Source organism: Xiphias gladius, chromosome 2 (assembly GCF_016859285.1).
Source record: "Xiphias gladius isolate SHS-SW01 ecotype Sanya breed wild chromosome 2, ASM1685928v1, whole genome shotgun sequence".
In the NCBI taxonomy this organism is placed as follows: domain Eukaryota; kingdom Metazoa; phylum Chordata; class Actinopteri; order Istiophoriformes; family Xiphiidae; genus Xiphias; species Xiphias gladius.
Genome location: NC_053401.1, coordinates 8417233 through 8431338, shown reverse-complemented (window position 1 = coordinate 8431338; position 14106 = coordinate 8417233). Strand labels below are relative to the sequence as shown.

General features: G+C 43.5%; 1 protein-coding gene across 1 annotated transcript; it reads right to left on the bottom strand.

Annotated features, from left to right (window-relative positions):
• Positions 1-64: 64 nt before the first annotated feature.
• LOC120798225 (protein arginine N-methyltransferase 8-B-like) lies at positions 65-11209 on the bottom strand. The gene is made up of 10 exons (XM_040142376.1): positions 11132-11209; positions 10217-10441; positions 8375-8530; positions 7662-7725; positions 6670-6812; positions 6274-6361; positions 4923-5038; positions 3114-3264; positions 1441-1562; positions 65-704 (listed from the first exon to the last, which is right to left on the bottom strand). The coding sequence occupies exons 1-10, from the start codon at positions 11198-11200 to the stop codon at positions 621-623; spliced, it is 1218 nt and encodes a 405-aa protein (XP_039998310.1). The 5' UTR covers positions 11201-11209; the 3' UTR covers positions 65-620.
• Positions 11210-14106: the final 2897 nt, after the last annotated feature.

Sequence of the window (14106 nt, the reverse complement as noted above, 5' to 3'; positions counted from 1 at the left end):
ATCTGTGTTTCTTACTGTTCTGAGGCATCGTTCTGTTTTATTCTGGCGCCAAAGATCCTCAGTTAAATTACATTTCATCTTTCTGAAATCAAGGAAGCAAAACACTTTCACATGCAAAATGAATTATGAAATCAAACAATTGATTACTGTAACTTCAATACAATTATACAGTGCATAAATCATAAATCTTAACAAATGACTTCTGGAAAATCCGTTAATGACTTTGCTGTTACCTTCTCAACATCACACAGATCAATACTTTTCAATTAGCTGCACTAACGATATAAAGATTCGTAAATCCTTTTTATTTTATACTCAAAATAATTAAAATCCCAGAAACCACTGAGAGGAAAAAACATCAAGTTCATTTGGGAGGTTACATTCAACCATGTGTCCGAGTCGATCAGGTTGGTACACGTGATGGCACTATTGCTGATAGATACTTGCCTATTCTGGTGACATCACTTAGGTGCTGGCATAATGGCATCCAATCAGATGCGTCGGGTCGCCCCCCTCGCTGGCCGACTGGAATTCTTGTTGGAGAGCTTGTGCCCTCCCCCTCTCGAGGTGTGTCCAGAGGGGCTGGGGGAAGGTCCACACCAGGGCAATAGTTGTTGTTCCTAACGCATCTTATAGTCGTGGGAAATGGCGGCCTCACATAGTTGCCCTTTAAAGTCTAGCTCGAGGGTGAACTCCAGGTCACGCTACAAAGGATCAAACAATAACCGAGAAATTAATGGCAGAAATATCCACTTTGTGTAAAAGTAGCCAAATAAAGCCTTCACACACAAAAGCACACGCAGCTAATAGGTATTTAATCCAGTGGTGGAAAGCAAGTGAGGTACTTGTGCTCTGCTACTTTATACTTTTAATTCACTTATTTTCAGAGGCAAATATTGTACTTTTTTATTCCACTACATTTATTTGAGAGCTACATTTACTACTTTACTTACAAAAATATGATAGGCTTATGAAACATTATGTTCTTTAATGCAAGAGTGTGTAAAATTGTTAACGTTAGTCCCACTTCGACCCACCCCAACAGTAAAATATTATTTACAGATTAATGTTTCAGTAATAGTAGTGCGATAACAATGTATAATAGTATAATACTCTCAGGGGCCACTTTCTAAGTTTTTTTCTAATACTACTTAGGTGCTTTTACGCTTTTTCTCTTTAAGGTGGAGAGTTCTATGAGACGATCGATACCTCTCTAATCTCTGTCCGTTAAATATAAGGCTACAGCCAGTGGTCAGTTAGCTTAGCTTAGCAGAAAGACTGGAAACAGAGGAAAACAGCTAGCCTCTGTCTTTCCAAAGGGTATTTCGATTTTTACATTGTGGTATTGTAACTTCTACCTAAGTATATCTGTATACTTTCTCCAACACTTTTTAAATCTAAACTTTTGAGAATTTTTTGCTGATCATCGATGAGTCTTACCACATTCTTCTCATTGGGCCTGACAGCAATACTGCCAAAGATCTCCTCTCCTTTCTTGACAGTTAAGTAGTCCTCTAAGTAAAACACTGTCTGCTTCCAGTGTGTGCTGGGAGCATCTGGAGCTATGACAGGATGGAAATAGTGGAGGGGAGAAGGAGAGAAGCGAAAGGGAAGGGATATATTTTGCAGGAACAAGAAAGAAACAAGAAAAGGAATGATAAAGAAGATGATATAGAGAGGTGATGAAAGAAGGTGAAAGGGGTTTAAACATGAAATGGGCAAAGCAGAAAGGAGAAGAAATGAGGAAAGAGGAAGGAAAGAGGTACGAAAGAGGCGTTAAGGGGAGCACGGGAAATGCAAAGATTTAAAAAACAGTTCCAATAGGTACTCAGCTGCCTTGGGCATGTTAACTTGGAAAAAAATACTCAAATACTCAAATTACTCACCCAGTGGGAGAAATACAGAGGCTTATAGGAGAGAACTCCTTCAGTGATGCTCAGCCTCAGGCCCAACAGACTCAGCCAAACATAGAACCTCCTCTACACAGAATTATGTAAGCACTGGATGCATGAATGTATTAACATAAGCTTACATAACAGTTTAGCTACTCTCTCTATTATAGGCGTCCTCAGCGCCATGTTGCCAGAAGTGCCTGGTGATTCCGTCGGTGCAAGCATCGGCTTGGCTCATGTAGCACCAGCAGAGTGTAGCCAAGAGCTAAGATGCCGAAGTGCAGGCGCTTGCTTTTCATAGACACTGAGTTACTGCTCAGAATACTTGTCCTCAAGAAACTTGGAAGTCTGCCGGACGTCAGGGTGGGCCGGAATGTGAAAACCAAATTTACTGCTTGCTCCCTTCGTGTACTTTTATGTGCCCTTTTATAAACACCTGCTTTTTCTGGTCACTCCTAAGGGCATCAAAGCTCAGAGGTTCATTTAACCAAAATAATAGACAAAACATTTTTTTCTCACTAACCCTTACTGGTAACCCTGAAGGTATTTTTTGTTTTATTTGCTCGGGTTTTGATATTTCTGCCTCATTGAACACACTGTCATCAGTTTTCAGACACCATTTCTTTGAAAGTAGTTCCAACTACAACTGATCGCAAGTTCCGTGAATTATTAAGAGAAACAGATGTTTCTGAAAAGAAAGTGTAAAATGTGAAATCCTATGTGGATTCTGGAGTGTACTCTTATTTTGAAAGGTACACGTTAACACTACCAGTGTGATGTGTTTTCACAGTGAATTACATTTAAACTGAATTTGTTGGAACTTTTGCTCCTGCTTTGCTTTGTTTATGTAAGAGTGACACGTGAATGTTTTGTTTCTCTACAGTTGCAGGGAGGGCATGCTGTTGCCATATCTGGTGCCTTGGAATAAAGTGCTGAAAGACAAACCCGGGAAGTGTGATCCTTGTCCAATACATATCAAAATGCAAAGTTGGACCCTTTATGTGGACATCACAAATTTTAATCATTTCCATTGTATGAGGTTAGCGGCAGAAATATCAGAGACAGAAATCTCAAAACGTGAGAAATTTCTCTGGCTATACACTGCTAGTAGGGGATAGTGAAAAAAATATGCTTTTTTATAATTTGGGTGAACTGAACCTTTAAGGGTGGCACAGGAAACAGTGTGTACATTATGAAGATATGACTCTGGTCTACGCTCACCAGTGGAAAAGCCAGTCTTCTTGTGACACTTGGTGAACTCGATGTTGAAATAGGTGACCAGGGCATGGACGTAATCGTTGCGTTGGATCTGCAGACAGAAGGCTGAGTTGAAGGACAGGTCCTCTGGCTTCACAGTGTAGATGTCCACTTCCTGGAAGAGAATGCAATGTTATTTTGTTTTATTTTATGAAGGCCGCTCTCAAGAGATCTCTGTTCTTTTCAATTCATGAATTTACCCGGTTCGAATATTGGCACAGTACTGTGCAAGCACACACACACACAAGTTGACACCCCCACTTGCCATCTCTCACACACATGCAGTACATGTGCATGTCGGACCTTCTTCAATATTCATCATGATTATTGTACATGTGTGAGTGTATGCGTGTGAAAGCTCACAAGTTGAATCATGGCTGGCAAATGAAGCCTGCTCGCAGTACACATGCTGTGTGGGTGTCCTCCCTCAAGTCTACAGGGGAAGGGCGTTCTTTTTTTTTCAGTATGTGTGTTTGTGTGAGTGTGTGTGCGTTTGCATGTGCGAGTGAGTGAGTGAACACAGCGTCTGTGTGTTTGCTTGTGCCTATATCGAGCACCGCCTTATGAATATGGCCACACATTTAAGTATCAAATTCGGTTACCTGCCAAGCATCACACTGGGTAAAAAATAGGAGAAGCGCAGGTGTGTCTCTGCTTTGCATGTAGATGATGTTGTATTTAAGAAGAATGGGGGTTGGGGGTGGGGGTGGGGGTCGGCCATGTGGCATCAGCATGACAGATTTTGATTTAACACCTCTGTCCTTTCCAATGATACCAGGCCAGTATCATATACAGCAAATTGTCGGAGTAGAGAAAAAAAAAAGTCCCTGGGAGCGACTTTTTAATTTTAGCGTGAGAGAAATGAGTGGCAGTTTGAATTAAGACGGGGTGAGGTGGCTGGCTGCAAGGGGAAGGGGTGAATAAGCCCTGACTATGAGATACGAGCAGCGAGAATGAATTTTCAGACCAGCGTGTCACCAGCTCACAGGTAACCACCCTCAAACATTACAAATAAGTCACCTTTTTGAACACAAAGGAAACCCTCATCTTGTGTTCTGTGCTTATCTGAGTGATGGCGAGCCCATTTCATTCTCGCTGGCGACTCAACGCCTGCTCTTGTGTGACATTTCATCATCGCACAGGGGGAGAGACAGAGTGAGACCTCCCTCTTCGCTCAGACTATTGAGGCCTGACATTGTTTAAATCAGGGAAGACGGAGGGGAAGAAGAACTGGGTGATTAAGAAGGAAATAGTGAGAAATGAGACAACAAAGTGACATGAGAAAGAAATAAGAAGAAAGAGAAATGAAGATGTCAGACACTCAAGATAGAAAAAAAACCTGAGATAAAGCAGAGAGAAAGAAGAGTAAGAGGGAAAAGCAATGAAAGGAAAGGTAAAGGTAGAGGGGACCAACAAAAAAGCTATCATCTCCCTGAATGCTCTTATCCTCTGCTCATTTGTGAGATAAAAGACAAGCCGGTGTTGTATCTTCAAGCATGGAAACAGAGCTGCAGACCATTACAGCTCTCCAGAAACCTCTATTATGGACTAGCAAATAGTCTCCGCAGACAGGGGATGTTAAGAGGCTTGGGGGTTGATAGCGCTCTCTGACTCTTTTTTGGGAGTTCATGAACTTGGTGGCAGAACACAAAAGATGAGAACCTTTGCTTGTTTGGACTTGTGCCTCAAACCCCGTCGGTTCTCCAAGGTATAAAACAATACGGCACGATAGACGAAGGCCTTATGCGTGTACACGTGGACATAGAGACTAACCTTTAGGAGGCAGGCGTTGGTCACCACCTGCTTGGGATCTACCACGTCCACCAGAGGCTCTTTGATGGCCACATTGCGAATGCAGCTCATGTCGAACCCGTACACGTTTTCCCACCCTGTGCAGCACAGAAACATAAACATCTGAAGTCCAGCTACCCATGTGAATACACACGCACACAGTATGTGTTTTCTGGGTTTTAACTTTCGATTTTTTTTTTTTTTTGCAAAGCTCTGCTCTCTCTGTTACTGCCAAGCTGTCAGCACAAAAAAGGTAGCAGAGAAAATAAAACAGAGCGCTTAACCCCTGCCAGGAATAACAGTCCCGCACTCATGCTGTCTTTCTGTCTATCCAGGCCCTATGTGGAAAAAGACAAGCCCTTCTGAAAATAGACTCTGGCCTCCATCACCTCCTCCACTATGTCTAGCAGGCTTCTTTTTTTTTTTTTCTTATAATTTGGTCGGAAAACACACCAAGCACGCCTTCCCTCCCCCATTCCCTCTGTCCCTCCTCACCACCTTGCTTTGTCAGGGGGCCAAAAACTGAGTCTGTATGAAGAGAAGGTGTAATATGCCACCGACGCAGAGAGAAACTAAAAATAAGAATGTGAGGGTTTGGCAAGATTGAATTCTTTTGGGATTTGTGTTAAAGTATGTACTTATGTGTGGATGTCTAGATGTAATAAAACGGGAAAGGCCACCTGTGCAGTAAAAGGAAACTCAGCAGAAGTTATTGACCCAGATTCTATGTCAATGCACTTTTAATATCTGGTGCTTTGAAACGCAAGGTTAAGCTCTGCACTCCTGCTGGGATAGCTATTTGAACACATGGAGTGAGTTTAGAACAAAGAATCCACTGTAGAATAAAGTCCCTTCACTGGATTAAACACTTTTTGTGCTACTTCCTAAAAGGCGTATTTTCTATGTTGGAACTAATGGCTTTATCAACGGTTAGCCAGTTGGTGGAGAGCAAAGCAGAGCTAACAGAGGCGTGAATATTGGACTTTCATCAGGTGGGTAGAAACACAACTTGAAACAAATGCTTATGTGAGCCCAAGTCTGTTGGATATATATATAGGCAACTGTTTGCTTGCAAATTTGCCACATCGGCTTTATCAGGTGGTGATGTTTTCTGTCCCAAAGTCGCCAAAATATCAGCCAATTAAAATAAAGTATGACTAGAACGTGTTGCCGTATTTCTCTACATATTGATTTCACTTCATCTGCACAGGGATCATTAATTATGCACAGCTAAGAGGGAGGCAGAGTGAAACGGAGAGGAGAGAAGGCAGAGGAGAAGGCAGTAGAAAAAAACATGAAGGCGAACAGCGACAAATCTACCGTAACTACTCACAATGAATCTTGAAGTCCTTGTACTGCCTGTCTTCAATGGCTACCACGTAGAGAGCAGCTCTGTCAGGGAACATCAGGCCGCCAGGTTTCTAAACACAAGAAAAGCTTCAGATATCAGTGGACGCACCACAAAGGCCATCCATCATCTCTATTGTTCACACACCTGGCATGTGTGCTGAGTTTAAAGCCCGCAGGCAGCCACTGAGCTTAGAAACCGGATCTTCCATGTATGACCTCAGCATCTGGGCAAGCAGACGCGTGCACATAAGCGTACAGTAAATTCCTTGAACTTAATCAGTGTCTGGTGTGTTTATGTGTCAAACGCCTTATTAGTCCCGCCGGCTACACAAACACTGAGCCCAACACCCTCCCCAAGCCTCCAGCAGGGACATCATACCAGCCATTTGTCCCTGGCAAAAATGACGGTGTTGAGCATGGACTCGTAGAAGAGGCAGTAACCCATCCACTCAGAGATGATAATGTCCACCTTCTCCACAGGAAGCTCCACCTCCTCCACCTTGCCCTTGAAGATGGTAATGACTGCGGTGTGGAGAGCCACAAAACAGCAGGCAACAAATTACTTCACGCCATCTTCATCACATTAATGTAAATCAGAGAGTGACTATATTCTCAGATAACAGTGGTTTTTGTGCCTTGGGATTTCTGTAAATTAGTACAGCTTAATTACTGCACTCATCTTGTGCCTCTATGTTTTATGCATGCGTTTTGATTGTCTTGTTTTCTGTTAACCATTCTGGCCTCTTCGGCCCCTGATATGACAAAAATAGAAAACACAGCCTACGTGCTGTATAAGGAAAACATGTAATACGGTCGAGTTCAGCATTATCGTGTCTGGTAATTATCATTAACAGTATTTTTTATTTAGTATTTTATTACATCTGATTTGCTCGGATACTTAGTGGATGACTGTTATTTGCAGTCATTTTTGTATAAATAACGGGCTGCACATGACAGGGTTGGCACTCGAGTTTTAACTCTTGTATGTGTTACTGAGATCATCAGCTAAATGCCTGAAATGAAAATGCGAACGATGAAACAAAAAACCTGTCCAATGTTAAATGTGCAGTTTATGAAAGAACCATCTGTTGCCAGGCCTCCGTCTGTGAAGTTCAGGGTGGCATTTTACCATGGTAATTAAGCCCCACTGAGGGAATTCTGATTGATGGCAGAGATTATGGTTATTGGACATCCGAGATGAGCTGTCAGTTAGCCATCAGGACTGTGACTAATGTTGTCGGGGGTGACAGTAATGATGGAGATATGCTGATTTTTCACGCTCCTTCTAATCGAGATGTCATCGCACTGCTCTGCATTCAGTCGGACGGATATAAGACATATTGTAGCGATGGAAAAACCCCTTCAACTTACCATTGTGTAGGTGATTCGACTTGATGATCTTCTCTGAATATTCGGATATACTTGAACATTCTATCTGTAGGTAAAAAAACAAACAAACAAAAAAAGATTTCCTTGTCAGTGGCCGTGACCAGCAGGGTGTTATCTACCACATTCCCTCACCCATATAGAGTAGGTTCACCTCTAGGGTATTAAAGGAAGGACGATTTTAATCAAACTAATAAATCATTTTGCTCCCCCGTCCATAAGTGTAATACAGTATATGAATCATACATAACTGTGGGAGACACTGCCGGTAATGTATAACCTGTGACTTGCAGCCCCGCTCTAAGGGGAGCCAGATGTTTCTTATCGCCTCGTGTGTAAGATCGTCTGAGAGAGATTACCTATTTCTGCACCAGACTAGCGACTGGCCCCTCAAGAGGAAATTTAAAAAAAAAAAAATGCAGGATATGTGTGTGTGTGTGTGTGTGTGTGTGTGTGCGTGTGTGTGTGTGTGTGTGGGTGTGTGAATGTGTGTGTGTGTGTGTGTGTGCGCATCTATGTGTCTGATATAGGGAAAGAAAGGCCAAATATGACGGCAGAGCCAGATATGATATTTAATTTGGACACTGAATGGGTGTGCGGCTTTTCTCTCTCATAAAGTCTTAAACAAAAGCAGAGCCTGACAGATGATTACAGTGAAGTATCTGTTTGTGTTCAAGAGGCGCATCAACCTGTCTCACCCCGTACACGTGTCTGGCGCCGGCATTGGCGGCAAACATAGAGAGGATCCCCGTTCCGCTACCGACATCCAGGACAACTTTATCCTTGAACACATGCTTGTTGTGGTACATAGCGTTCCGGTAGGTCAGCGTCCGCACCTCGTCTTTCAGCATCTCCTGTTCAAATTGGAGACAAAACCGAGATTTCCTAGCCGTGATACATAATGATGAATGCCGTCTTTAATCGTATGCAAACTACTATAGATTCTGTGCTGAACTGGTACAGACTAAAAGATCAGTTTTATAGTTTCCTCAGCATGTGAACATATATTTTAGGTGGAAAAAGGCAGTATTAGGCCAAAAGCCTCTGTGACAGTGGCAGAGCTTCTTGAAATAGACAGGAGTACAACACATAGCCTTTGGGGACCGCCTGACATCCATCTCCCCGAGCCAATTCGCACATCCCACTTTCACGTCTTTATTGCTTTGCACGAATTTAATCAGGGCACACTCTCTTAGTCTGGAAGCAGACAAAAACCTGACCCACATGCTAAATATGGACTCTATTTAAAAAGCTCTATATGTCCCACAAGCTTTTCCAGCACCCCTTCGCAGATCAAGGTCATTAGTTAGGGTATGGCTCTGCAGTTTTATTGAGCAGTTCACAGTAGATGACTGTAAAAGAGAGACACAGATTGTTTTCATTTATGGAGTCCTGTGAAGACTCTTGCAAGTACATCTGATGTCTATAGCGTAAGAGCCCTCGTTTGTCAGTTTAACACACTCCACCTGTGCAGATAATTCAGCAGCTTTATTTTTCCCCACAAGACATCATTCCTAAAACTTGATGTTTGGCCGTTCATTGTTGCCTCTGATGTTTATGTTTGGGGCTGATTTATATTTGGGGGAATGATTTGGTTAGATCATCTTTTTTTTTGATCAAGGTCTGTTTATTGAAGATTTTCGCAATATACGAAATACAAACGGTACACAGCATCAAATCTAATCCCAAGTGTCCGCCCAGCCCACCCCCCCCTACCCATCAACCCAACCACCCACCAGACCGGCGCCGCTGAATTAAAGTCAGTCATTTCCAACACTTGCCAAAGAAGAGAATCACACGAGACAAACAAAACCGAAACGATCAGACCAACAAAAAGACACAAGGCCCGCCAAATTGCGTATAATCTCAGAACAGACCCTTGCAGAGAGTATCTTATCCCCTCTAGATTTAGACATTGTATAATCTCTTTGATCCGACGAGAATACGTAGGGGGAGAGGGTCTTTCCATCTGAACAGTATGTCCAAAAAAGTGCAAAAGGCCAGCGTGTTGCGCTTATTATGCACACCCTGTGGTGCAACACCCAATAAAGCAATAAGGGATGGATACATTGACGCCTTTAATATTTCAGAGGGAGTATTGAAAATTGACTGAATTTGGTTAGATTTTGGTATTTATATAAAATGTTTTGGGGTTTTTTTGTTAGTTAGTTGTTTTTTTTTAACAAGGGGCACTATAATTTCATGATTTGTTAAAAACTCGTGTTTAGACAGAAGATCTGAAAGCACTGCAGTCGAGTATCCGTATGCAATAGCTTCTCAGTTATAGATGCAAATATCATCCATGCCAGATACGAGATTTGGATCCCTACCAAAACCAAAGCCTGTCTCTTCATGGAAATCTGTCGGTGTTTAATCAGCTGAAGTTTTTGACATATCCTGCTGACAGAGAGCCAGGCCCACAGGGATGAAACTCCTTGGCAAAGCTGAGGAGCATCGGGTTAAATACAACAGTAAGCATCTGGTGTAATTCTTTTACTCTACTCACTCCAAGCTGCCGTTTGTCAGCCCGGCGTGCCTACCTCATGGATGCCAAAGTGGGCATAGGAGTCAAAGTAGTAGTCCCGTGATGTCATTTCCTCCGGGCTGATGAACTTGGCAATCTTGCCTCGACCCGGACAGGTGGACAGGGCTGCTACATGAGGCGTGTGGGGGATGCAGGGCACATGGTGGGTAGTAGGCACAGGCTTGGGCAGTGGGGAGGGCTGCGCAGACTGAGAGAGGGGGGACGTGACAGTCTGTTGCCGCTGTTAGGGAGGGAAAAGAAAGTAAGGGGTTGAGGGTTTTTTTTTTCATCAGAATTAAGAAATTAAAGACAACAATGAATCCAAAAACAAAGAGTAAGCGAGGACCTGGGAGGAACATGCGGAACCGCAAGCGACGCTTTGAGCGAGTGGACCTGCCGTTAATTTGACGGTCATATGGGGTTATAGGGGCAGAATTAAATGCAAATGGAAAGGGGGCCATATAAAAGGCAGTCAGAAATTCCATAAAAGCACATAGCCTTTGTAATTACACCGGCGGGAGACTTGCTAGAGTGGTGATCCACTACCCCTCAAGGCAGAGCCGCCAAAAATGCAGGTGCCGTTTCAGCACCAGGGACAGCGGACGCGGCCACGTTCAATACGTCCCGGGCACCCGAAGCCGATCGTTCAACCTTAACCGCACACCTTCCCCGCGTGCATCGCCGCCGATGTTGCAGTTACGACTCCGCTCGGATCCCCCGTAACATCTGCAGGACACTGGGACATGCACTTTTCCTTTTGCACGCACGCCATCGGCGCGACGCCGACTCCGAACGAGCCCGGCGTCACGGCAACACGAATATAAACGACATTCGAGTCAAATGTGTTGTCGCCATAAATGCACCCCGACTGAAAAAAAAAAAAAGCCCCGGTCCCGCTGTTGCCGGGTGCAGGACACCACAAGGTCCCTACCTCCGAGCTGTCCGCCTCCGCCATCTTCCGCCGTAGCAGCAAACAACGCGACGAATGCCTCAGTCCCATGAGAGCAGGCGAGATTTAGGCTACAACTCTTTTGAAGTGTGCGGAGGGTCGGGATTCCTAATAGAAACGTGTCAGAAAAAAAAAAAAAAAAAAAATGAGTAAATAAATCGCGCCGAGCCGCCAAATGCGTGGGAGGATGAAAGTCATAAAAAGACAAAACGAGTGCCGGTGTCACAGTTCCGATCAGATTCAATTCATTCCCCCGGAAAAAGTTGCTGAATGGGTTTGCGCGAGGCGAAGCGTCCGGCGATCCATACTGTAAATGTGATACAGGTTGCTTCAGGGGGAGGACTCAGGACGGCAGAGCAGTCTATTGGCTGGAGAGACCGTGTTGCGACTGAAAGGTTGCGGGTTTGATCCCAGCAGGAGCCCAGTGCGTCCGTTACCACCCGCGCGAGAAATCTCTGGCGTAAGAGTATCGGAGAAAATGTAAAGTGCCCCCCTCCCCCTCAAAGAAAAGGCACCCAGTTGCGCGCTAGGAACACAACTCCAGAACCAGGAGACGCTCCTTCTAGTCCACTTCGCCGCTTAGGGAACACCTGACCTCTCTCAGCACTGGGACTCGCGGGGACGAGGGGTCGCGGAATTTCCCCGTCCTCGGGTGCGCAACGGAAAAAGCACGATGCGGGTTTCCACGGAGAAAAAGTTGCAAGGATTTCGAGCTGCGAGCGTGCACCGCCGTCACACACGAGCCGCGGCGGATGACAAGGAAATTAATCGCGAGGGGGTCTTATAAGAACATTGATTAAAAAAAAAATAAAAAAAGGAAAAAGCCTAAATCTCTGCTGCCCAGAAACAGAGGCTTCCTCACACAAGACTTTCCCACAGAAGGAGAAACCCAGGCTCTCCGGCGACCAGCTTCTCGGCCGCTCGCTTATATAACATAGGTGTTTTATGTGTTGGGGAAAAACCCCCAAAAAAACCAACTACGATATATGTTAGGCAACATTTTTTTATACTTCCACGCCAATAAAAGCACCTTTGAATTCGAAATGTCCTCATCTTATCCATTTCGTAATATACTTCCTTTAACAGCGGCTCCACGGAGCGCAGGCTATGACACTTACAGGTTCTAGGAGCCCACTACTGACGTTTTAGGGCTACACATTGATATCTACCTTCTATGTAACGCGGTCACAGGTGTGCTCAGCAGCTAGTTCTCCGGCGGCTTCGAGTACAACTCGGCCAATCGGAATCGAGGGCCGGGGTTCTGGAATTATCTGGGACCGCGCCGAGGACCAATGAGCGTCGAAGACGCATCTTTTACGCTGAAGGGGGGGGGCTCAGAAAGTTTGTCTTTCATTACAATGTCATATTGTTACAGAAAAGCTATTTGTGGTAACTCCAAGGTTATATTTTTTTCACAATATACTATTCCCAGTACAATTTAAAAAAAAAACAAAAAAAGAAGGGCGAATTAAAAATTACAAGGTAACAACACAACCACAGCATAACGAAGAGCAAGACAAACAATACAATATTGTACAGTAAAGTTATTATGTAGCCCGACTTACTATGGAGTACCACAGACAGGGTGTGGGAAAATAAAATGATATTAAAGGGTAAATCAACACTGTCGTCCATTCGTAGTGATGGGGAAACTTATGGCACATGTTTTTGGTCTGTATGTATGAAAAGAGCAAATCTGCAAAAGCAGATCAAAGCCAGTGTAACTTAGCTAATAGATAACTATAAATACATTAACACTAGCTTCTAAAGTACATGCATTTTATTTGAGTGTTGCCATTTTAGGCTACTTTATACTTATACTACGCTACATCTCGGCTGGAAATATTGTACTTTTTACCCCACCACACTGACTGTATGTAATAGCTGTACTAGTCACTTTTAAGTTTAAGATTTGATGCATTGTTTTGTCCTAAACTACCCAACAGTATGGGAAGTAGTAAAAGTAGCTCCTCTTCCACCAACTACAACAATAAAATACCACTTACTTATTAAACAATAATACTGATCCAATGATATACTGTATTAACAATCACCGGGGCCATCCTGCGTGGAGTACTTTTACCTTTGGGGATTTTTTTTACACTTTGTTACTAATGCACCTGTATTTGTACATAACTGAATCTTTCAATGCACCACTTTTATTTTTGACGTAGTTTTTGTGTGTGTGTGTTACTTGTTCCACCATTGAACTTACTCTAACCTTCGACAAAAATACTAAATTGGACCCCGCCAAAAGTTTAAGAAACACCATAGCTTCAGTGTGACTAGGTTTGGCGGCGCAATTCAAGTTGTAGTTTAAAAATATCATCATTGTTTTTAGAAAAAAATGGAAATCTTTTGTGGAGTATTGAGAACTTGTTGAAGCTGTATCATAAAAAAAAACATCTTCTGCCGCCCTGTTTATGGCTGAAACTTTCAAGCATGTTGCCCTCTTACTTCATCCCAATCAGTCAAGTCTCAGCCGGTGCTTTTTCATTGGCCGCTAAAGGCAAAAAAACCTGCCGTGTCATCCCTGATTGTGGCGCGGCCGCAGGTACAACATGCTTGCATCTGGAATCATATGGAGAGCAGCCCGATTGGCCATCTTCACACCTTCTCCAGACGTCCTCCAATATTCACTGCCTCCTCCTGGTGTTCTTTCATGTCACAAAGTCTCCCATTTACTTCCCCTGTGGGGCACATTCGCTCATATCTGACATCAACCTCATGTACGACCAACCATAAAATCATTCTGTTTCAATTTTCCAGCTGATTACACAGCTGACCCTCATCTATTTGCTAATGAGAGACAGAGGAAAGAGTGATACAAAAAAGGCATGTCTCAAACACGATGACGCAAGGGAAGATTTTGGGGGGAATTTACTCGTCTAAGTGAGGAGCATATTTTCTAACAAAATATTCAAATGTATGATATTAATTCAGTTTAAATTCACCAC